The 24,735-nt window shown below is 38.6% G+C and overlaps 1 protein-coding gene across 1 annotated transcript in view; it reads left to right on the top strand.

Moving 5' to 3' along the window:
- The window catches only part of LOC107581463 (immunoglobulin superfamily member 21-like), a 107,488-nt gene that overhangs the window by 25,917 nt on the left and 56,836 nt on the right, over positions 1–24,735 (top strand). The window contains exon 2 of the mRNA XM_016267036.1: positions 19,244–19,365. Within this exon, the coding sequence (XP_016122522.1) occupies positions 19,244–19,365 (122 nt within the window). The remainder of the gene's footprint in view (positions 1–19,243; positions 19,366–24,735) is intronic.

The following is a 24,735-nucleotide window of genomic DNA, read 5'->3' as shown; positions in this document are numbered from 1 at the left end:
AGTCAATCCTCACGACAGTCACAAGAGTAAGAGAAGGCCAGTCACTCACTGTCAAACAGTTTCAAAGGTTGTTGGGCCTGATGGCAGCAGCATCCAACGTGATACCTTTTGGCATGCTGTACATGAGACCCTTACATTGGTGGCTCAGAACCAAGGGATTTTCCCCGAGGGGGAATCCGCTTCGCATGATCAAGGTCACGCGGTGATACTTACATGCCTTAGACATGTGGAAGAAACGTTGGTTCCTGGTTCAAGGCCCGATGTTAGGGGCTCCTTGTCATCGCGTAACGCTAACGACGGATGCCTCTCTCACGGGCTGGGGAGCGTTCATGAGTGGCTGCTCTGCCCAGGGTCTGTGGGAAGGCCATCATCTCTTTTGGCACATCAACTGCCTGGAGATACTGGCCGTGTTTCGAGCTCTAACACACTTCCTTCCAGACCTAAGGGGGCATCATGTGCTTGTCCGCACAGACAACACATCGGTGGTCTCTTACATCAGTCGGCAGGGGGGTCTGCGTTCACGCCCCTTGTACAAGCTTGCGTGCCAGATCCTTATTTGGGCTCAGGGGAAGCTCCTCTCTCTAGAGCAGTTTACATCCCTGGGTATCTAAATCAGGGGGCAATATCCTGTCAAGACAGGGGCTAAGACCCGGGGGATGGAGGCTCCACCCCGAGGTGGTGGAGCTCATTTGGAGGGAATTTGGCCATGCGGAAGTGGATCTATTTGCGTCGCAGGAAACGACACACTGTCCACTCTGGTTCTCCCTCACACATCCAGCTCCACTGGGGCTGGATGCCATGGTGCAGACGTGGCCAAGGCTTCGTCTGTACACTTTTCCCCTGATCGCTCTGCTCCAGGGAGTTCTGGTGAGGGTACGCCGGGATGGGGTCCGTCTGTTGCTAGTAGCCCCGTTCTGGCCGGCCTGAGTATGGTTCTCGGACTTGGTGTCCCTCCTCGAATTTTTGGTTAGGGCATTCCTTTACCCGAGGGCTGGGTATGTCCCTAAGGTGCCCACTTCTTCACTAGGGCCCATAGTACTTCAGGCATTCTGTCCTCCTCCGTTCCAGGAAGTAGGCCAAGAAAGGCTTAATCTGCTCTCTCCAGTTCGAGCACTGGACGCTTACGCACACAGAGCTGCCCCGTGGCGTAAGGCAGATCAGCTATTGGTTTGTTTTTGGTCTGCCAAAGAAAGGCTCTCCAGCAACCAAGCAGACCATGAGTAGGTGGGTGGTCGAGGCCATCTCACTAGCCTACGAGTCATCTGGCCTCCCGTCACCTATGGGGGTCAGAGCGCACTCGACCAGGAGTATGGTGGCCTCCAAGGCTTTCAACTGGGGTGTGGCCTTGCAGGACATTTGTGTAGGACATTATTCTCTGCACACTTTTGTCCGCTTTTACAACCTAGACCTGGCATCTACCCCAGGTTCCCAAGTTCTCTCTTCGTGATGTGCTCGCAAGATACACACACAGGCAGGGACTTGGTAGTATGGCGCAGTGGGTATTCTCGTTCCCAAAGTGATCTCGAAGCAGCTCGAGTCCCTGAAGGGGAACGTCTCTAGGTTACGTATGTAACCCTGGTTCCTCGAGGGAATGAGACGCAGGGGCGTTCCCAAAGTGATCTCGACGCAGCATCTCGTTCCCTCGGGGAACCATGATTACATACGTAGAGACAATTTATTTTATTTATATTTATTGTGCGACCCTATTTCAAACTGATTTCAGGCTGGTTTCAAATGGATTCAATATCCGAAACTGACAATTTGTGTGTAAAGAATGCAGTAAGCTGTAAAAAAAAAAAACAATAACACGCACAGTGTATCTTTTGTCAGTTTGTTAGTGTGTGCTTGGTATTAAGTTTCCAAAATTGAGCTCTAGTTTTGCATTGATTTCAGTTGAAAGCTTTGTTTGTGAAAATGCTGAATTGTACTTATTGAATACAACACTGTCTACTTTTAAAGAAAGATATATTTTTTGTAAGCAAAAAGGGAAGAAAACATTCAGAAACCGACAGCGTGTGTCACAAGAGATCGATTCAATCTCCCCAGTTTCCCTCAAGAACAGACAAAAATTGTCTGACAGTGGCAAGGGTCAGTGACGTCTTACTCAGCAAACAAAGTGTAGCTCTTAGCATCTATTTCCTCCTATCAGCCTTGGCACTCAGCACGAAATCTGACTCACCGTCACCGACACCAACTCTGTAAGACATTATTTCTTGATTCACTCAAGCATGTAAGTGTGTGGTGTAAAACATGCTTTGCGGGATGGCAGTTTGTCCTATCTTGGCCAGCTTTGTCATTGTTTTTTCTTTTCACTGGTTCAGTGAAATTAATTGCTTCAGCACTGGAAGGAAAATAACTATGAAGTGCAAGTATCAATAGCATTAGCCATTCCCAGGGTAACCTGTACAGCTCCTATGGCCTGGATCGCTGTCCATGTTCCTGGACTTTTCACTATAAGCTAACCATCAACAATACTCTGACTTTCCTTACTTTGCTTGTTGGCAAAATTAAAAAATAATAATTAAAAAAAATTTTTGCTTATACTTTATAAAATAATACATTTGTCTATTTATTTATATTATTTAAATACATATCACTTAAAAATATGTTTCTTTATAAGTCATTCTCAAGCCAGTATTTAGCACATTATACTGCATAAACTTTTATTTAGTGGTAATGAAAGAAATATCCTGGGTTAATATTTAGTTAAGCTAACACTTTTTGACATTTTTTGGCAGAACATTGATTAGAAAAGTTTGTGAATATTAAAATCCTCACTGTTTCAGTAGTGTAGATACAAGACAACCATAAAAAAATAAGATTTAAACAGCTTTGCAGCTCAAATAATTCATCCTTAGAAATCCACTGATTACAGTGATCTCACTGACAGCAAGGGCAAAAAAAGTGCAGAGAGACAAAAGGAAAGAGAGCGAGCAAATCTGGGTTTTTGAGATATAACGAGCAAAAAAAAAGGATGTCTGTTACACTTCAGCGGCAATGACAATACAGTTGTATTTTCTCATGGGACAAAAGTTTGTTCAAGGGATCTTTGCTCTGTCTGATTTGATTTGCTGTGAAACTGTGGCTGTGCCACTTAGGACATCTGACATAGCGTAATAGCATAGTGGTCAGCCTCCCTGAACTTGTTGTGGGAGATAAACAAAGACAGTAACATCCAGATTCTCCAGCGCGCAGCACATTTAGCCATCTATCTTTCTTCCTTTCCCATTTCCCACTCTCCCACAGTTTCCTTGACGTTCTACAGTTGGCATAGCACAATGCAGCTGAAACAGATCCAGGCCAGGGAAAAGCAGTTCATATTGCAGTTTCTGTTGGTAAATAATGCATGTCTCCCTCTCTGTCTCTCCCTGTGGGCCGGCGTGGTGCCTCGTTGTAGTAGTGAGAGTGATTTATTTAGTGTCTTAGAGGGGCACTCAGGATAGCTTTTCATTATTGCTGCAAGCCTTGCAAGGGACAGTTAGTTAGTCCCATTCCTCGAGGGTCATGTTTCTTCTGTTTCCATGTATCTTCCCGATTGTGCACTGTATCACGTATCACCCAAATGCTTTACGTATCGATTCTTCATAGAGCCATTAACCTGTGAGAAAACAACAAAGCTTGAGCTGTTACGAATGATGTCTCTATGACAAGCGACATGTTATTGCAGCTTAGCTAACAGCTCTCTTTTGAAGTGTCATGCTAACTGCAACCTCTCACTAGTGAGCAAACATCTCACTATTCTAATGAACATAAAATATTAACTTTATTTGTGTACTATTTATTGCACTCTTAGCTTATCTTACTATAAATAGTCAACTTTTATGTGATTGCACTTTTTATTGGACATTGAAAACAGCAAAATTTTCTAATAAGCAAAAAATACAGAAATTAGAAGTTATATATATATTATATAAAAGTTATACACACACAAATACAGAAGTATTTTTGTGTATATTGTATTTTATTTTTTATTATTTTAAATTGCATAAGAACATGTTATCATAAAATAGTTACTTTTTAATTTGATTTCACTACTTTTTTTGAATACAGCTGTTTTTATACTCAGTCACTTTTCTTTGCTGCTATTTTTTGCAACATACCAGCATAAAACATTACATTTCATTTTGATGTTTTGCTTTTTAATTAAATTTTCAGTTTTGGAATATTATTTATAGTTACCATTTTCTTATTTATAATCTGCCATTTGGAATGGCTTTTAAGGGAGCCAGCTGCAACACTTTCTAGGATTATCTGTGAGTTGTGCTACATGCACTGATGCTTTAGCATTTGGGCATAAAACATATCTTAGAAGATAGCATAATTATGCCTTTATATGCATCCTATGTGGGCAAGTCCTGGAAGAGAGCCCTAGTGTGTGGGGTTGGAAATTTAGGCCATTAGAAGCCCAACAGCACGTAACACTTAAATAACGCCCATTTTCTGATGGCACACTTCATATTTTCCTTCTGATCCTTCCTCTCTTTTTCATGTGGATTTTTACTCTTTCAGTCTGTGATTCTTGCATATACGAGTTTCTATTCCCTGGGCATGTGCACGGCGAGGAAACAATAGCTTTCTTCATGCTTTCATTTTGACAGCCCCCTCACCCGCTGCAGACTCCAAGAGAGGTGCGCTGTACACGAAAACGCAGAATAATGAGAGAAGATATACAATAGTGAGGGGAAGTAGGAAGATTTCGAAGGAAGTATCCATGTGCCTCTGTCCCTTTTCTACACCACCGTGTGATGGTGTTTTAAGCCACACTACTTGATCACAGGGCCTTGAAATCCCCTGAGCTCAGAAGCTTATTTTTTATTAAACGTGCCTCATGTATCACTCCGTCATCACTACAACAATGAGAGGTTTGTGTTGAGCTCGCCCGGGGTTTTTAAGCACTTCGCAAGTTGCAAGCATCAAGGCCATGTCCTCTCTGTCTCCAGTGCCACGAGAATGTAAACATTTATGCCTCGACATGCTCCCAAGTGTTCCCCCCTCCAACCAGAAACCATTAGCCCACATTTCTCTCAGCATCTTTCAACACCATAACTGCTCAAGCAAGCTTTCCCAGACAGTTTCGTGTCTGGACAACAAATTAGCTGCCGCAAAGAGACAGTAGGGGGTTTGGAAGCAGAACAACACAAAATATTTAGGTTCATGAGGATTGATGGAATATAACAAGCTTGTGTTTTGCTGTCAAAATGGCTTACAAGGGATCCTTGTATCTGCTTGTCGCATTGTTTAGTGTGAAAGTAACTGGCAGCATTATAGATCCTAGCGAGACTGGGTCAGAAATTGAATAGACATAGAACATCCTGACCTGAGATATCCTGTGAGCATCAAGTGCCTGTTGTTGTTTTGTTCTTTTAATGGTGAAATCAAAGCCATTATAGCTTTCATTTCTGTGTCAGGACTGTAAAATGTGTCTTCAGGAGCAGAAAAAAGTCCATGCACTTTTTTCTCTCTAGACACCTGGGTCCTTCACAGGCCAACAGTGTTCTTGTTTTTTTATTTTATTTTCTCTCTCTCTCTCTCTCTTTCATTTATTTTCATTTTGTGTGAAGAAAGGAAAGAACATAAATTATGTGTGCAGAGGAAAATGGCAAGCGTGCCACACGCCTCCTCAGAGACTTTCATAAAAAGCATGCCTCAGAAAACCTGAAATATTATATGTATGTGCAAACATGCTTCAAAAACGAGTAAATTTATACAAATAGGAGAAATGTGTTGGCAGAAATCAAAAGTGAGTGAAGAAGACAGAATACAGTGTTTTATTGTCAAAGATAGAAGGAAATCAAAAATAATTCAAGGTAAAATAAACAGCACATGAAAACAATTAGTCTGAGTCCAAAGAGAAGCTCTTCTCGTGAAGGACGTCAACACAGCACTTCTTCGGCTGTGACTAAGGACTCATTATGCGTTTCTGACAGCAGCATGGCTGAACCTCTATCCGCAGGCTATGGCGTTTCCTTCTTTTTTTTCTGCAGTATGGGAATAGGACATTAAGTCAAGCCCCGCAGGGAAATTACCGTGTGAGGCTACAAACCCATATCACAGAATGCAAATACACCACACATCTCAAACGTGAAGGAACAACAAATTTGACTGGCACATTGAATGGTGCACCTGAAATAATCTCGATAGTTCTAGCCTGACAGTGCTAATTAACAGCGCCTGGGTAAGCGTCTGAGTTTCATTGGTTAACATGTTAAGACTGCTCAATTTGTACTCATGTAAACTGCCACAAACAATTAATATTCTGTTAAACCTGTCAAGCTCATGTGCTCTGAGAAGTCAGCAATATTAATAAGAAGTCCAATATTGTTAATTAGCATATTGCCACCGGAGAACAATTATTTTAATCAAGGCAAAGTCTATAATAGAGATAGACCGGGAGGCGCGATAGTGCTCTAGGTGCTGTGTTATTTGTCAGAGCACACATTTACTCAGTTCTACCTACTACTGCAAAACAGCCATTTTATTACCGGCTAAAGTGTCCAACCGAGTGCTCAGAGTGGTAGGGTGCCATTTACAGAATTTACCTGGCATGTGGCAGGAAGATGTGATATTATCAACTGCGGGGTTATGCATTCAATTTTAACAGTGTCGAAAATATCTCTATTTTGGTAGGCAGCAGCGTTACCTGCCGAGAGAAAGAGCTGATAAACATGGCCCCTCAAAAAGATTTGACTTTGTACTAGTGAAAATTCTAGCACAACAAACTCATTATAGAAAGTCAGGAAGGGTTCATGTAATGTTTAAAATGAAGATTAGGAGGTCAGAGGTCACTAAATACACTTTGAAAGAATCTAGATAGGTTCTGCCAATGTGTAGAAAGTAAACTGTTCATTTAGTTTCCCTTTGTTTGCTGGCTCCGAAGTGATGTTTATGTCAGCTTGTGTTATATTTTACTATATATTAGGGGTGGGCGATATGACCAAAATCTTATATAACGATATGAGTAATTTTTTGTTACCATAGAAATGTCATAATTCTTGTCAACAGTGTCAATATCACAAAAAAAAACATAATACTAGTCTAAATTAAAATAAAATAAATAAATCAGGCACACTGAAGACAAGTAAACAGTCAAATAAGAATAAGAAACTAACAAACAATAGGGCAAAAACTACATAGAATAAATAACTAAGAAATGCTACATACATTGTATAAAGTAATCAAATGTATGTAACTTTGTAAATTAAATATATTTGTTTTTCTTATTAAAGTTACAAAAGTGATTTAGTCAAGAATAGTGAGAGTTTTTCTCTCTTTTGTTGTTTGATAACCTTGAAAGACAGACAGCAGGAATATTAGACTGCTGTCACTTTAAGAGCTGCCTGGATCCAATAAACTGTTACAAATGTGTTTTCTTTCTCAGCTGTTTGCTTTCACTTAAGTCCTAAATTACTGTGTTTATGAGGATACTTCAGGCAAAAGACAGGCATTTTGACACATACTCTGTGCAATACTCCCACGCTCTGTGAACACCATCTTCACTTCATATATATATATATATACTGTATATATATACTGTGTATATATCAAGCATAGCGTTAGTTCTGGCAGGTCACGTTAGTCAAGCTCACATCAGCTGACTCTCAGCTGATCCCCATCTACCTATGGGAATACGACACCTATCTAAGCATTCATATATAAGGTCCCTCAGTATTATCAGCAATTTTCGCATTGCTCAATAGGTACTTAAGCTCCTCCATCCCCAACTCCTCCTCTGTCAGTCGGGATTCAGCCTTCTGATTTTCCTTTGTATAATGTTGTATAATTCTAAAATGTATACAAAAAATATAGAACTTTAACAATATCTGAAATACATTTATGTTGGTTCTGTTCTGTTTACCCTGGGGGGTTATTTCATTTATTAAATGTTTCGAAGGTGTTGACCCCTTTAGAGAACAGAGGTACATTTATTTATTTTTTCTTTATCTTGATTTAATATAAACACAAGTCAGTTACAGCATGTTTACAGTGAATATAACAAGAATTTACATGTATTAAAACATTTAGTCTTTACAGCATGCTGAGTAAAAGCAGCCTAATAGAGCCACTGTAGTCTATTATGTTGCTAATATTATTTTAAATATGATATTGACAAGAAAAAGAGGAAACCACTAATGGTTCTTGGCTGGATAATAAGCTCTTTAGAATCGAACATGAACACAAAGTTAGGCCTAGAGAAATAAAAGGAAATTGTACCGCTAATTTTAATTACAGGCCTGCCTCTCTGCATTGAATTAGCAGGCTATTAATCTATTATATCTAAAAATCATGCGGTAAAGGATATCGGATCATTTAATTGAGCAATACTTTAAGGCCAAATGCCTTTGTTTTAATTTCATTTTTAATTATACAATATTTAACCTTTTAAATAAAGGAATGTGTTTAGTAGTATACAGTATTAGTTTATGAATCAAGAGTAAATTTGACTGGTAAAATTAGCACCTATTAGAGTGTCACATTGAGCTCTGGCCAAGGCTGCATCCTTAAAAAAGTTTTGATCAAATTCAACATGACACCGTGTGCCCTCTTTTGCAATGAGAAATCTTATGGAAGCCGTTCACGACGGAATCTTTTTCACACGCTCGTTGAGTACAGATGACGTTTTTGGTTTATCTTTGAAAGCTTCCCTCTTACACTCCATTTTAGAAGTTCCCTTTGAAGCCTCCCTTCAGCTGCCACAACGCATTACGATCCAGCTAGCGCAGCGATGTCAGTACCACATGACAAACAGAAAAACGTTGGAAAACCAGATTTGACACATGGTGGAAAACTTGCATCAAAAGACAAGGAATAGATTTAATATTGAATGAAGGTTTTTGTTCCGTAACTAACTGTGTCAAGTGCAGTTCAGTTGGTGGAGATAAAGTCACACTGCACACCTAAATGATTTGTAATGGGCCACCGTCTGTTCCGTCTGTGAGGTTTGTCAAGTAAGTAAATAAGTAATATCACACTGCGCTTGGTATTAAGAGAAGTATAAAATAAGCCTCATTGCTCAGTATGCGAGATTGATGAATATTTGAAGGCTTCATCTCAGGATAAACTCTTTTTATTTATTTATTTATTTATTTGTCGCTGTGCAGGAAAAGGGAGAAATGATTACTTAAAATATGTATGTTAATCCTTGGTAACCTGCCTGACACCTCGTCATCAGAAAATAAAGATTTTTGACCTCCTCTGGATCACTGATAAGCCTGTCTCTGAACGATGCCTAGGTGGAACCAAAAACTGGAATGTTACACAGGAAGTTCATGGTGAAATTGCTTCTGTCTTTTCTCAAACATAACATTACAGGACTGTTTTAGAGAGTCAAGAGAGATGTTACACACAAAAATATGCTTGTTCCTGTGTGTTAACATTACAATGTAGTTGAAACAAGATATATGTGTACAAATAAAGTAGAATAGGCACACTAGATAGAGAAACAAGAAGAGCTTTTTGTTTTGAAGTCAACATCAAATGTCACTTGCAATGTATATTACTGATTTATTTAAAGGGATAAATCACCCCAGAATGAAAATTCTGTTATTAATTACTCACCCTAATGTTGATACAAACTTGTGAGACCTTCGTTCATCTTCAGAACACAAATTAAGATATTTTTGATGAAATCTGAGAGCTTTCTGACCCTGCATAAACAGTGATGTAATTACCATATTCAAGGGCCAGAAAGGTAGTGAGGACATCGATAAAATGGTCCGTTTGACATCAGTGGTTCAACCGTAATTTTATGAAGCCACAAAAATACTTTTTGTGCGCAAAGAAAACTAAAATAACAACTTTATTCAACAATTTCTTCTCTTCTCACGTGAACATTGCTATTGCTATTATATACAGTATTATACACTATTCTCGCTAAAAGCAGTGCAATATTTTCAGCTGAGACTGACATTTTTAAAGTTAATATTGTCATGCTTATGCTAGCTTTGCATGATTCACGTGATCTCTTCTTTAGCCATGTCACCACCAGATCCAGATGGTGAGAGTCCTGTCCAGAGGGGCAGGTGTAGAGCAAAGACACAGTCTCTTCTGGAACGCTCCAAACATATGCAGACACACAGGATCTGCTGTGGCCCATAATGTCTTCTGGACTATCTGCCTGCTGGCTCTCGCTCCCACCCCTGCCTGTTCGCATCTGCAGGAGGATAAAATGATATATTCAAATGACAGATCAACTGAATAATTATTGTCCTGACGCCATGGACGCAATGCGTTTGTATGCTCTCCCAAACCCCAAAATAAAACTAAAAATATAATAATAATATTTATTTAATTTAATTTTATTATTTTGAGAAGTAATGTGATTGTAGAAAATCCCTTATTTCCAATTCCTTATCTCCTTCTTTGATGGAAAGTGTGCATAAATATACAGTACAGTTAAAGTTCAAGTTTCAATGTATTTTCTGGAAATCTGGATTTCATGTCCTCAGATAACCCATGCGTGCTCTCTCTGGCCCAAATGATTAAGGGTGATCTCTCCCAGTGCTCTCTCTGTGTCCCCTTTTTGTAGTCCATTGTCACCTTGTCCTTCAGTCAAAACTTTGTTTTCCTACTGCAGTGTGATGCTTACATAACGTGTTTTTGTCTCCTCATTGACTAAAACTTATATAACATGCTCTTTTTTTGTTTTTTTAAGTGTGTAGGTGGATATGGGTGGGGGAATAGATGAGTGTGTTTGTTTTTTGGTGCGTATAGTTTTCCTAGAGATGAAGTGTTCTAGAGGCACAAGCCCAGTGGCACTTAATTTGACAGGAAATGAATAAAAGTCTCTGTAAGGAAGTCCCCAATTACTATTAACATGAGGCCAGGGAATGCTTCCTGCCTTCCCTGGTTTGTGGGAAATTGGACCTCATGCATGATGTCCTTCTGGCAGAACAAGACAGCCTCTTTTAGCCTTCCCCTTGGTCTACATTGTCCTTAAGCAGTAGGTTAATGTATGCCCCAGACAGCACATCCCCAGCATTATAATCAGCGTGGATGTTCTCTATATTAAATGTACCCTTCTTATTTATTTTTTTGCTCCTTAGAAGACAAAAAGTCTCACATTACTTTTTCTGCGACAGCTTTTGTGTTGACAAAAAAAAGTATCTGGGCATTTAAGATGCACTTCATGTTGTATTTAAATTGTATAATTTCTACTTTTTTATGTGTCTTACATATTTCTAATTTGTTTAGCCAATTTGTGTGCTAAGGTTCAGTAGCAAATATGGCCAAGTGAAAAGAGTTCAAACAAAAGCTATAGAGAAGTTGTTTTATTGAGTAATGTGAAGATTGTGATGTCATCGGTGCAGAGACTGAAGCTGATGAACACAGGACTTTCCAGCAGGGCAACCATCCCAACGAATACATCCAAATCTACTGAAGCTTTGTTCAGGGGTCTTTCGTAGAAGGTTCTTGAGTGACATGTACAGTCTCCAGATTTAAATCTTATTAAACATTGTCAGTGGGAGTAGAAAAAAGCAGTGGAAACCTGAAAACCAAAGACTATCAGTTATGTGGAAGCTTTTTCAAGTGAGGAATGGTTCCAGTAGAGAGGTGACAGAAGCATAAATAGTAATAGTTTACTGATGCCTTGGTTGAATTATCAGGCACATTTTTATATGAAAAAATTATCTTTTTAAAACTGTAAACATTTTAAATATTTTGCTTATTAATATATATACTGTATATATACATACATAATTGTTTTTACATATATACATTTCATTGCATTAGATTCACATCACACTAAGTGCATCTCTAAACAAGCAAAATGCCCCCAATCACCTCTTCTGACTCTCCTGATATATTATAGTTTTTACTTTTATTATAAACAATAAAAAATGATTAGCATTAAAATTAAAGGCTAAACAATCCAAAATAAACCATAAAATTACAATTTATTAAATGTTATGCTCAATATCACACCAAGTGGCAAATCTAAACAAGCAAAAAATTATGGGGAAAAAAAAAACTTTTCTGAGCCATTTTTTGCCATTACTTTTCACCAACTTGTCCCAGAGTCATTTTAAGCGGCTGGAAGCTGTCTTCCTTTCAAATAAGTGCCACTTGGGTTGATATTTTGTCATCTAATGCATTGACATTCATAAATTTTTAAGCATGGCTTAAGCGTCTAAATACTTTTTGTGGCAACTATCTGGCCTTTGGCTTGACCTTGTGAAACCGGAGCAGTTCAGATGTTCTCATCTGCCCTGATTTGGGCTCAACTGGAGCTAGAACATGTCTGGCAGCATGAGTTTAGATCCCAGAGTTCCAATCTGCCAGAGAATGCCTCATCCAATCACTGCTCTGTCCTCCCTGGTGGTCTTGGAATGGAAATGAGTGACAGCATGCCTAGAGCATGTGACACTCACATCGGGGCAGAGGAATATTTATCACCCCAATGGCCATCTTGTTTTTTTTTCCTTTTTCATGCATACACATTAGTTCCTCATTACGGTTTTGGGTTTTACCTTAGGCAGATATCAAGTTATAAGGTGGCCCGTTTGACAAGTGTTAACAAGGTGGGCGCCCTGAATAGATATAAAAATATATGAAACGTGTACTTTTGACTGCTTATGCGCCTCATTACTGTAGTTTTATTTGTTATGACACACAAAATGCACTGAGCCTGTCACAAATATTCTTATGCAAGACATGCACATGACAGCTCTGCACCTTGAAGATGCGGTTTATAATGGCACCTATCAGCTGCATGCGGTGGGATGGTTTTGTGTCTGTGTTTAACTGGATAACCCATCCCATGGCATCTGTGAAAGCCCTGCAGAGAGGCAGATCCCTTTCAGTGTCATAGCCGGGAGGGAGGAGGCATCTGACATGTGCAGCGTGAAATTCATTCAGCACGCCTCTCACTGTACTCGGCACAGCGGGGACCTCGACTCACCACGGGTGTTACTGCTCTAGAGGAGATCTGCATGGAGGAATGGGCCAAAATACCAGCAACGGTGTGTGAAAACCTTGTGAAGACTTACGGAAAACGTTTGACCTCTGTCATTGCCAACAAAGGGTATATAACAAAGTATTGAGATTAAATTTTGTTATTGACCAAATACTTATTTTCCATCATAATTTGCAAATAAATTCTTTAAAAATCCTACAATGTGATTTTCTGGATTTTTCTTTCTCATTTTGCCTCTCATAGTTGAGGTATACCTATGATGAAAATTACAGGCCTCTCTCATCTTTTTAAGTGGGAGAACTTGCACAATTGGTGGCTGACTAAATACTTTTTTTCCCCACTGTAATATTTTCATATTTAACCACTATAGAGACATCAGAGCCAATGGCAAATTCCAGAAAACGGTCGGAAGAGAACGGCCGGTGACGCCCTGGAGCTCACATCTCCAAAAAGATTAAAGTAAATTTTCAAATAAATGTTATCTTTATTAAAAAAACACATATTTGAAGTCTAAGTACATTTTTGCCTAAAAAAAACCTTGTGACACAAAAACTATTATTTTTAAAACTATAGTGGATTTGTGCATCTGCCATGACACTCGCTGTGAGAAATACCACAAGTGGAGTGATACAAGCGGTGAAACATATATATATAGTATGTACTCATACATCTCTGGGAATCACATCCATGACACTTGGCTTTTTAGTGCCATGTTCCACTAGTTGGGCCATAATGCTCCTTCAATTTAAAAATGTAAGTGGTAGTACTACGTAGTCTGGTCACCATTCACTAGATGAAAGCAGGTTCATGGCAAATAAAAGCTGTTTACAAAAGCTTTCGTACCCAGGCTAAGACAGCATGTTTTGCAGGGGTTTGTATACTTTGCACACAAGACTAGATTGACTGCTGGATGTACAATATTTGGAGAACATACAAAGGAAGAGAGAGGAGTGCTGCTGCAAATATTCTATAGGGACTGTGCACCCCCTATGGCTATGTTTGTTTAGAGTGCTAAACCGCATGCAGAGATTGCCTTAAATCTTTAGAAGAAACAAGTTGAGAGCAAGATTATCTGTCTGTCATGTCATCAACATACGTATGATTTAAGTGTGTGCTATGTGGGTTAATAATTTGCTGTCAAATCACTAATTTTAGGCCTGTCAACCTTTCTCAGATTATGAAATAATGGATTAGAATAGGGGTGGTCGTAGAGCGAGTCCAAACTCCAGTTAAGTGATGCTCGGAGATGGGAATAGAAGAAAAAAAAAAAACAAAGGGAAGAGTTTTCGACCACATATCTGAAAGGATGACAGCAGTGGGTGTATCCTAAAATGGCAAAACAGTTTAGGGGGAAAGAACAGCAATCCATTTTCTATACATATACACTATTCTTTGAAATTTTAGGGTCAGCAAGATTTTTTATTTTTTTTAAAGCAGTCTCTTACGCACACTTTGGGTGCATTAATTTGATTTAAAAATTATAATATGGTATTTTCTTTAAATAGCAGTTTTTAATATATCGTTTTATTAAAAATGATTTATTCCTGTGATAGTGAAGCTGAATTTTCAGCAGCCATTTCTCCAGTCATCAGTGACACATGATTTTTTAGAAATCATTTGAATATGCTGATTTGGTGTGTAGGAAACATTTCTTAGTATTATCAATATTGAAAACAGTTATGTAGCCAAAATACATTTATTTTCTCTCAGGATTTTTTGATGAATAAAACATAAAAAAAATTCTAAAATGTAACTCTTTTGTGACATCATGTTTTACTGGCAATTTTGATCAGTTTAATACATCCTTGCTGCATAAAAAATATTAATTTCTTAAAAAAATAAATATGTATTTGTTTGTTTATTTGACTTGCGTCTGATCAGTTTGTCTCCTTTCAGCTGAACATATTGGATAAACCAAAGTAAACTGGTGGCCATACAGTATGATGAAATGTATGTGAGTTCTGCTACTACCTGAAGCTTCATTTTCAGTGAGGCTGTGGAAGTGATCTAAGGTCACGATCGGATTAAGCCTTTGAGTGTCTATGTGAATGTGTATGTGTGTTTCCTCAGGCTGCAGAAAGTGATTCAGGAGTGCTCTATAAAAAACCACAGCTCAGTTAGGCCCGAGGGATGGGGTGCCACTCTGCTGAAGTGAGCTGAGTGAAGGTAGGGAGAAGGCCAGGGCCTCCATGTGGAACCGCAGCAGACGGCATGCATTGTTTACACTCTGTAGGGATCCTCAGCCTCAGCAGCTCATACCCTTGTAGGTTGCACCCTTCTCCAACCCCTCTTGATCCTGTTTGCCTGCTTGGCTGCACCCTTCTGTAACGTGGCACTGATCAAAGTTGACTGATTAAAGCGCAGGCATGTCTGTCATAAAATGAATATGACTAGATATCTGCTGTCTGATGCTGGTTAGAGCATGAATTCAGCGTGACACTATGATTTCTGTGATGTGGAAAATCAGCATTTCATTTGATAAAACTATCGTCGTCAAAGGTCTTAACGATAGCCTGTCAAAATTAAAGTTTGGTTTAGCTTGAAGAAATTGTGACACAAATATATTACTATTGTACAGCAGAATGAAAAATTTCTTCCATGTTTTTATTATATCAGTAAACCTGTAGAAATATGTTTGTTAAAAGTAAAATGAATTGTTAAATTTTCATTTAATATCATTTGAAAGATTAATTAAATTGTTAATGTTTTATGCCTTTGTTTGATTACCACCGTTTTTGATAATAATTTTGTACCAAATCATAAATCCAGAAAATTAAAACAGAAACACAGTTTTTCTGAAGATTTTCTTTTTAATTATTAAAATTAAAACAGAAAAAAGTAATCTAGGAACATTAAAATGGAAAAAAAGTTAAAGAAAATAATAAAATCAAATGAATCACACAGGGACCTATGAGCAAGGTATCCTACTTTTAGAGTGTATTGTGGGTACACAGGCGGAGATTGTTCTCGCCCACCCAGATTCTCTTCCTCCTCTCCAGATGGTATACGGCCACTGCTGTACTTCCGTGTCTCTGATGTGGAACAGATTCAATAAACTACCTCGAGCTGGATGTACGTTTCCCCCCATGTGGCCTTTTTGCTCAATAAAAGCACATTTATCTGGTTTCCTGTTGTCTGCCTGTCTCCTTCCACATTCTCATAGCAGAGGTAGTCGTCAAGACAACAGGGCGGACAGTCATGCATGATGGATGTCCTTTTCCATGGGAGTTCAGGTCCATTTTGATTACGAGGTGAATTCATTAGGCCCACATGTATGAGCATGCCATGGAGGCGAGCCAGCTACATTTCTCTCATTTCCTGCCATATTTGCATGATTGTCTTCAACAGTGTTGAACAAACCAATTGAATTTGTTCCATACATTTCCAAAAAATTATTAGTTTTGATTAATTTTAAGATGAATGACCTAAAAGAAGTCTTTATACACTCGTAAAGAAAGCGAGAGAGAGACTAGTATGTGTGTATATTTTAAATAGTTAAAAGTATAGCTGTATTAGGAAAATGCATTTTTAATACTTTTAAATATTTGTTTGCTGAAATAAATCAACTATCAGCATTTTGTGGGGATTTTAATCAAAATGTTCAAAATAATAATTTCAGAGCAGAGTAAAAAAAATTTAATTGTTTAAATCATATACTGTTCTGAAATAAAGCACTACTTTATATATTTTAAAGCTATTTCTATTTATTAGTGTGGATACACCTACATCAAATATTTGGAAAACTTTTGGGAAGAAAAAGTGAAGTAATTTAAAAAGAAACATATACAGTATGTTTTCAATTTGGATAACTAATACATTGTCATGCATAATTTATTGCATGCAACTTATTTCAAATATATTTTGAAGTTAAGAATGAACAGAAAAAGACCACAGGAAACTGATCTGAAAGGGTCTTGATGTCCTATCAAACATCTACTATATGAGATGTGAATTCCCATCATGCTATTCATTTTTTTTTTCATTTATGCTATTCCATTGAACAATGGCACCTTTTGTTTCCCACCATGCTCTTGATGTTCTCATTACTGTCCTCTTCTCTTGTCATGATGACAAAGTGGGTGACAGTGTCTGTTTTTTCGAAAGGCCCATTTTGCGTTTCTATTTATCAGAGAGAATGTCAGAACCTTTACTCTGCCTCTCCCACTCATCATGTGCTTGCTGTTTTTAGCATACACTCGCTGCTTATCGAATATTTTCATACGTGCTTGAATAAACACAAGCACCCTCTCATTTTATTATGCATGTAAACAGAGCAAACCCTTCACCTTGTGTCTCTCCACAATTATAGATTTGTATTTTTCTTCAGAGTCTCCATAAAGGGTAAAAACAAGTTTTAGGTACAAAAAAATAAAAACACTCATTCAGTATGTTCGATTTTCTCATTTGCTTTTTTCTTCTGTGCTTCACTAATGCAGTTGTGATTTATGAAACAAGATACAGGTGATTTCACGTTATGGTTGTACACTAAAGGGCAGAATGCAGTTTTTCATAAATCTTTTGAATGGTTGCTGCATTACATTGAAAGAAATGCACTGCATGTAGACCCATCTCAGGCTGTTCATAACAATGCTTGAGTCAAGAGCTGAATCCACCAAAGGAATCTGTCTTCAGCTACTGGGAGCACTTTATGTTTTGCAAGACATGTCAGACCGAAACGATGTTACGTTTCACTTTTTAAAGCATTTTTTAAGCGTTATTGGAGTCAACTACAAAAGCGACTAGGATCAACCTGAGGGGAAAACACAACTATCAAACGCAGGTTTGCTTTTAGTGACTGACCTTTCAATGTCCCCACTTCCCTGTAAACCTGTAGCCAAATGTAGCAGGACCCTTGCATGCTTACAAGACAGCCAAATGGTCAGGGTGATCGTCGTGCTCAAAGTGCAATGCCAAAGCATTCCTTGGGTTGTCAAAATGAGCATTTTGCTGACCTGTTTCTCAGACACGTCTACACGTCTCTCTGTAGAAGTATTTTCATCATACATCATATCATAGTCATCATATTTCTGCCTAAAATAATATACTTATGGTTTATATATTTTTGGAAGGTTGCGTATTTATATTACTGATTTTTAAAAATAATTGTATGGTACATAATGTATAAACGTACACTATCTGCTTTATTAGAAATAAAGTTGCAACTCTAAGGTATCAGACCTCCAAATGTAACCGCAAAGAGATGGAAGAACTCACAAATATTCTTAACCCACACACTTTCACATTTAAATGGACTCTTGTTCCAGGTGTATTAAAATATATCAAATCATGTTGGAATTGCTCTGGAATAGCTCACTGTTATTGTGCGTTTTCAGATATGCATTATGTAAACATTATGCTGTACGCTTGAATTGTTTATCCCCTGTATTCATTGTGCCCATAATTCCTTTCTAAAGAGAATTTGAGCAATTATGAATCATTGTGTGTTGTAGTGGCTGCAGGCATTCAGTGTGAATCTCTAGAGGAATAGAGGTTATTGTGGCCTACCTACACTCATTTGTGAGGGCAGCGTGAATTGTTTGTTCAAATCAAACCAAATTTAACATTGTCCTTGTGGCACTGTTGTTTCCCACACAGAGGAAAACCAATCGCAAATCCACCTAGGACTGATTTACAGCGCCGGGGGAGCAGATTAAGAGGCCGTAGATAGCATCTCAAGTGTTCGCCGAAAGAAAGACACCTGTCCTGCCAACAATTCCCCCGCTTCAAAAGCAAGCATTAACACTTCCATTAAAATCTGTCACCCCTCTTTCTCCCTCTTCTTTCTGTGCTCTGACGAGAAATCACAGTCATTCAAATGCTAAGCGACTTTCTCTCCCCTGTGGATATTAGCGCAAAAAGAGCCGCTCTCCATCATTTGCCAAGAACGTCAGGGAGGGGAAAAAGACGCGAAATGAGCCAATGGTGCCGCGAATATCCCTCACCTCTGCAACATCTCTTCACATTTCATTACCTTTCCTGTGCCGCAGACCAACAAAATACAGCAAAAACGTCAGTCATCATTAGATCGCGGCCTTATAGTGCACTAAATTCCTAATGCCATGTATGTAAGTGTCTCGCTGATTTCACCATGCTCGGCAGGTTTCCGAGAGCTCATTTAAATTAATCTCTTCACGAGCTCTTAAATAATATACCAATAATAACTCTAAACGGATCAATGGAATCATTTTAAAGTGTGAGCACTAACTTTGCCTGTGGGCATCGAGCTCTTGTACTGTCTCATCTCATTATTTATGTATAGGGGTCTATGGAGTATCCACTTCATTATAAGACACATCTTTTTATTAATGTTTTATTCTTATTTCTCAACAGGTTACAGACGGAGGCACTATTAAGCAGAAGATTTTTACGTACGATGCTATGTTCAATACCAATTACTCCCATATGGAGGATTACCGGAGACGGGAAGACCTGGTGTATCAATCGACGGTCCGGTAAGAGCCGTTAGTTGTTATATGATGTCACAAAATAGAATATTCATCTAAAATGTGACACTGGACCACAAAACCAGTCATAAGGGTAATTTTTTTTTAAATTGAGATTTATACATATCAATAAATAGGCTTTCTTTGATGTATGGTTTGTTAGGATAGGACAATATTTGGCCGAGACACAACTATTTGAAACAAATCTAAATATTGAGAAAATTACCTTTAAAGTTATCTAAGTGAAGTCCTTAGCAATGCATATTACTAATAAAAAATTAAGTTTTGATATATTTACGGTAGGAAATTGACAAAATATCTTCATGAAACGTGATCTTTGCTTAATATCGTAATGATTTTCGACATAAAAGAAAATGATAATTGAAATTGAAAATTGGCCCGTGTGACTTAAAGCCGCAGTCACACTAGACTTTTCGTTCCATTGACATTCATAAGCATGCGAATGCATCAGACCAGAAACGCAAGCCCGTTCGAAGATATTTCGCTGTGTAGCAAAGTTAAAGTTTAGTGAACTCTGACCTGTGAATTCATTTCACGTAAATGCGTGAGACCAATACGTCACAAAGTGACCTCTCGGTACAGAAATAGAGGAATTTTAGCAATGTCGCATGACTTGCATCATGCTGTTTTATACAACACAACTTTAAAAGATTACAAAAATCACATAAAAAGAGAAGCGGCTTGGTTTGTGATGGCAAGGGAAACAGGAGCAGATGGTACGTTTCAACAGTGAAACGTGTAATTTTATGTGATTTTTCTATTACATGAGATTTGTTTGTGTGCGTGTGTGTACTTTATTAACTGTACTTGTGACTGATTATAATCACTTAAATAGAAAAGAATTATGACTAGTGAGGATATTTTGGCACGTGATGTCATATCCTGCTCCCGCCCCTTGTTTAGTGAACTCTGACCTGTGAATTCATTTCACGTAAATGCGTGAGACCAATAGAAGATCAATACGTCACAAAGTGACCTCTCGGTACAGAAATAGAGGAATTTTAGCAATGTCGCATGACTTGCATCATCCTGTTTTATACAACACAACTTTAAAAGATTACAAAAATCACATAAAAAGAGAAGCGGCTTGGTTTGTGATGGCAAGGGAAACAGGAGCAGATGGTACGTTTCAACAGTGAAACGTGTAATTTTATGTGATTTTTCTATTACGTGAGATTTGTTTGTGTGCGTGTGTGTACTTTATTAACTGTACTTGTGACTGATTATAATCACTTAAATAGAAAAGAATTATGACTAGTGAGGATATTTTGGCACGTGATGTCATATCCTGCTCCCACCCCTTTTCGCAGCACCGCCTGAACAAATTTTGCATGCTCAAAGTCTAGTGTGACCGCGGCTTTACGACCGGTTTTGTGGTCCAGGGTCACATATGATCTCTAGAAATGCCAAATGTTGTTCATAGCACATTGGACTGTAATGATAATGTGGACAGTAAGACTTGCAACTTGCCTGGCTTGCAACATTTCTGACTGTGTTCATTTCCTATTGCTTATCTACATTACTATATAGAGAAATGCCTTGGGTTCCTTCTGCATTAACTTTCTTATGTGTGCATCAGAAGGGCATCTTTGTCGATCCTTCACTGTTTTTTCAGTCTTGCGTCATGAGCGTAGCATTTCTAAAACGTTCAAATTAAATCAATGTTTGACACCCAGTTCAGCACATCAGTATAATTTTTAACAGTCGACCAATCAGACCAATGTGTGGCGGGATTAGAATCTCAGGTTTATTGAGTTGTTCATTAGCATATATGCTAATGAACCTTCTGTTTAATTATGTTGTGCTCCCTCTAGTGGTTCTGTGTCCTGTGTATACTGGCCCCTCAAAGGCCTAAAAAAGTTAGACTCTTTAAGTAAAATATGACCTGATTAAGAAACTTTGCCTCAGTATCCAGTACTTTTTGGTATTTTCACCCACTGAGCCCCAAGCCAAGCTTTTCTTTTGGGCCCTCGGTTGCAATGTCCCTGCTCCCCATTCAGGAAGCATCATCTTTAGCCTTCCCTTTCCGAACATCTGCTGTAGTGTTTCACAGACCCGCTGAGGAACAGACGTGTTTCCCAAGTCATCCTGAACAAATTTTGCATGCTCAAAGTCTAGTGTGACCACGGCTTTACGACCGGTTTTGTGGTCCAGGGTCACATATGATCTCTAGAAATGCCAAATGTTGTTCATAGCACATTGGACTGTAATGATAATGTGGACAGTAAGACTTGCAACTTGCCTGGCTTGCAACATTTCTGACTGTGTTCATTTCCTATTGCTTATCTACATTACTATATAGAGAAATGCCTTGGGTTCCTTCTGCATTAACTTTCTTATGTGTGCATCAGAAGGGCATCTTTGTCGATCCTTCACTGTTTTTTCAGTCTTGCGTCATGAGCGTAGCATTTCTAAAACGTTCAAATTAAATCAATGTTTGACACCCAGTTCAGCACATCAGTATAATTTTTAACAGTCGACCAATCAGACCAATGTGTGGCGGGATTAGAATCTCAGGTTTATTGAGTTGTTCATTAGCATATATGCTAATGAACCTTCTGTTTAATTATGTTGTGCTCCCTCTAGTGGTTCTGTGTCCTGTGTATACTGGCCCCTCAAAGGCCTAAAAAAGTTAGACTATTTAAGTAAAATATGACCTGATTAAGAAACTTTGCCTCAGTATCCAGTACTTTTTGGTATTTTCACCCACTGAGCCCCAAGCCAAGCTTTTCTTTTGGACCCTCAGTTGCAGTGCTCCCCATTCAGTAAGCGTCATCTTTAGCCTTCCCTTTCCGAACATCTGCTGTAGTGTTTCACAGACCCGCTGAGGAACAGACGTGTTTCCCAAGTCATCCTTGATACCTGAGGCTCAGCTTCAGGCGGAAAAGCAAAAGCAAGCCCCAGAAATACTTTCTCATATCTGCTCTGCTCCTCACCAAAACATACAAGTGTCTTGTCAAACCAAAAGCTGGTACAAACTATTAGATGAAGGATAGCTGCATTTTCTACATCGCAGATATGTGCTCATGTGCATCAAGTCAAGCAGAGTTTTTCAGGCAACAGGCTACAATACCTCCTTGCTTTGCTTGGAAAGTGGGACAGTGTATGATGTGTACACACACACGGAAACAAACACTCCTACCCAGCAGGAAGTAAATTGACTGTCACACTATAAGCAGCAGTAGGGATCACCTGTATTGACCTCGCAGTCTCACATAATGCTCAGGAAGGAAGATGGCAACTGCAGAGACCATCAAACTCCATGTGCAGTCACCTAAGTATAAATGCGCACACGCATAGTGAAATACACTGAAATAAAAGATAATTTCCATAAATGGTGATTTGTTTTCAAGTACAAATATCTACTAAAATATTTATAGTTCAGATGCACTTACAGTATGCAACTAACCTAACCCTACATGTAAAGTGTTCACAGTGAAAATCCAAGTAAACTCAGTTGCCCTGCTAAGCAGACATACAGATAGATAGAAAAATAATAAGATAGATGGATAGACATACAAATGGATATAGAAATTGAAGGATGGACAGACAGATAGATAGATAGATAGATAGATAGATAGATAGATAGATAGATAGATAGATAGATAGATAGATTGAGATTTGTTTGTGTGCGTGTGTGTACTTTATTAACTGTACTTGTGACTGATTATAATCACTTAAATAGAAAAGAATTATGACTAGTGAGGATATTTTGGCACGTGATGTCATATCCTGCTCCCGCCCCTTTTCGCAGCACCGCCTGAACAAATTTTGCATGCTCAAAGTCTAGTGTGACCACGGCTTTACGACCGGTTTTGTGGTCCAGGGTCACATATGATCTCTAGAAATGCCAAATGTTGTTCATAGCACATTGGACTGTAATGATAATGTGGACAGTAAGACTTGCAACTTGCCTGGCTTGCAACATTTCTGACTGTGTTCATTTCCTATTGCTTATCTACATTACTATATAGAGAAATGCCTTGGGTTCCTTCTGCATTAACTTTCTTATGTGTGCATCAGAAGGGCATCTTTGTCGATCCTTCACTGTTTTTTCAGTCTTGCGTCATGAGCGTAGCATTTCTAAAACGTTCAAATTAAATCAATGTTTGACACCCAGTTCAGCACATCAGTATAATTTTTAACAGTCGACCAATCAGACCAATGTGTGGCGGGATTAGAATCTCAGGTTTATTGAGTTGTTCATTAGCATATATGCTAATGAACCTTCTGTTTAATTATGTTGTGCTCCCTCTAGTGGTTCTGTGTCCTGTGTATACTGGCCCCTCAAAGGCCTAAAAAAGTTAGACTATTTAAGTAAAATATGACCTGATTAAGAAACTTTGCCTCAGTATCCAGTACTTTTTGGTATTTTCACCCACTGAGCCCCAAGCCAAGCTTTTCTTTTGGACCCTCAGTTGCAGTGCTCCCCATTCAGTAAGCGTCATCTTTAGCCTTCCCTTTCCGAACATCTGCTGTAGTGTTTCACAGACCCGCTGAGGAACAGACGTGTTTCCCAAGTCATCCTTGATACCTGAGGCTCAGCTTCAGGCGGAAAAGCAAAAGCAAGCCCCAGAAATACTTTCTCATACCTGCTGTGCTCCTCACCAAAACATACAAGTGTCTTGTCAAACCAAAAGCTGGTACAAACTATTAGATGAAGGATAGCTGCATTTTCTACATCGCAGATATGTGCTCATGTGCATCAAGTCAAGCAGAGTTTTTCAGGCAACAGGCTACAATACCTCCTTGCTTTGCTTGGAAAGTGGGACAGTGTATGATGTGTACACACACACGGAAACAAACACTCCTACCCAGCAGGAAGTAAATTGACTGTCACACTATAAGCAGCAGTAGGGATCACCTGTATTGACCTCGCAGTCTCACATAATGCTCAGGAAGGAAGATGGCAACTGCAGAGACCATCAAACTCCATGTGCAGTCACCTAAGTATAAATGCGCACACGCATAGTGAAATACACTGAAATAAAAAATAATTTCCATAAACGGTGATTTGTTTTCAAGTACAAATATCTACTAAAATATTTATAGTTCAGATGCACTTACAGTATGCAACTAGCCTAACCCTACATGTAAAGTGTTCACAGTGAAAATCCAAGTAAATTCAGTTGCCCTGCTAAGCAGACATACAGATAGATAGAAAAATAATAAGATAGATGGATAGACATACAAATGGATATAGAAATTGAAGGATGGACAGACAGATAGATAGATAGATAGATAGATAGATAGATAGATAGATAGATAGATAGATAGATAGATAGATAGATAGATAGATAGATAGATAGATAGATAGATAGATAGATAGATAGATAGATAGATAGATAATGACAAAAA

This window comes from Sinocyclocheilus grahami, unplaced genomic scaffold (assembly GCF_001515645.1).
Source record: "Sinocyclocheilus grahami isolate Dianchi unplaced genomic scaffold, SAMN03320097.WGS_v1.1 scaffold3.1, whole genome shotgun sequence".
Classification (NCBI taxonomy): Eukaryota; Metazoa; Chordata; class Actinopteri; order Cypriniformes; family Cyprinidae; genus Sinocyclocheilus; species Sinocyclocheilus grahami.
This window is presented reverse-complemented; position numbering and strand designations above follow the sequence as displayed.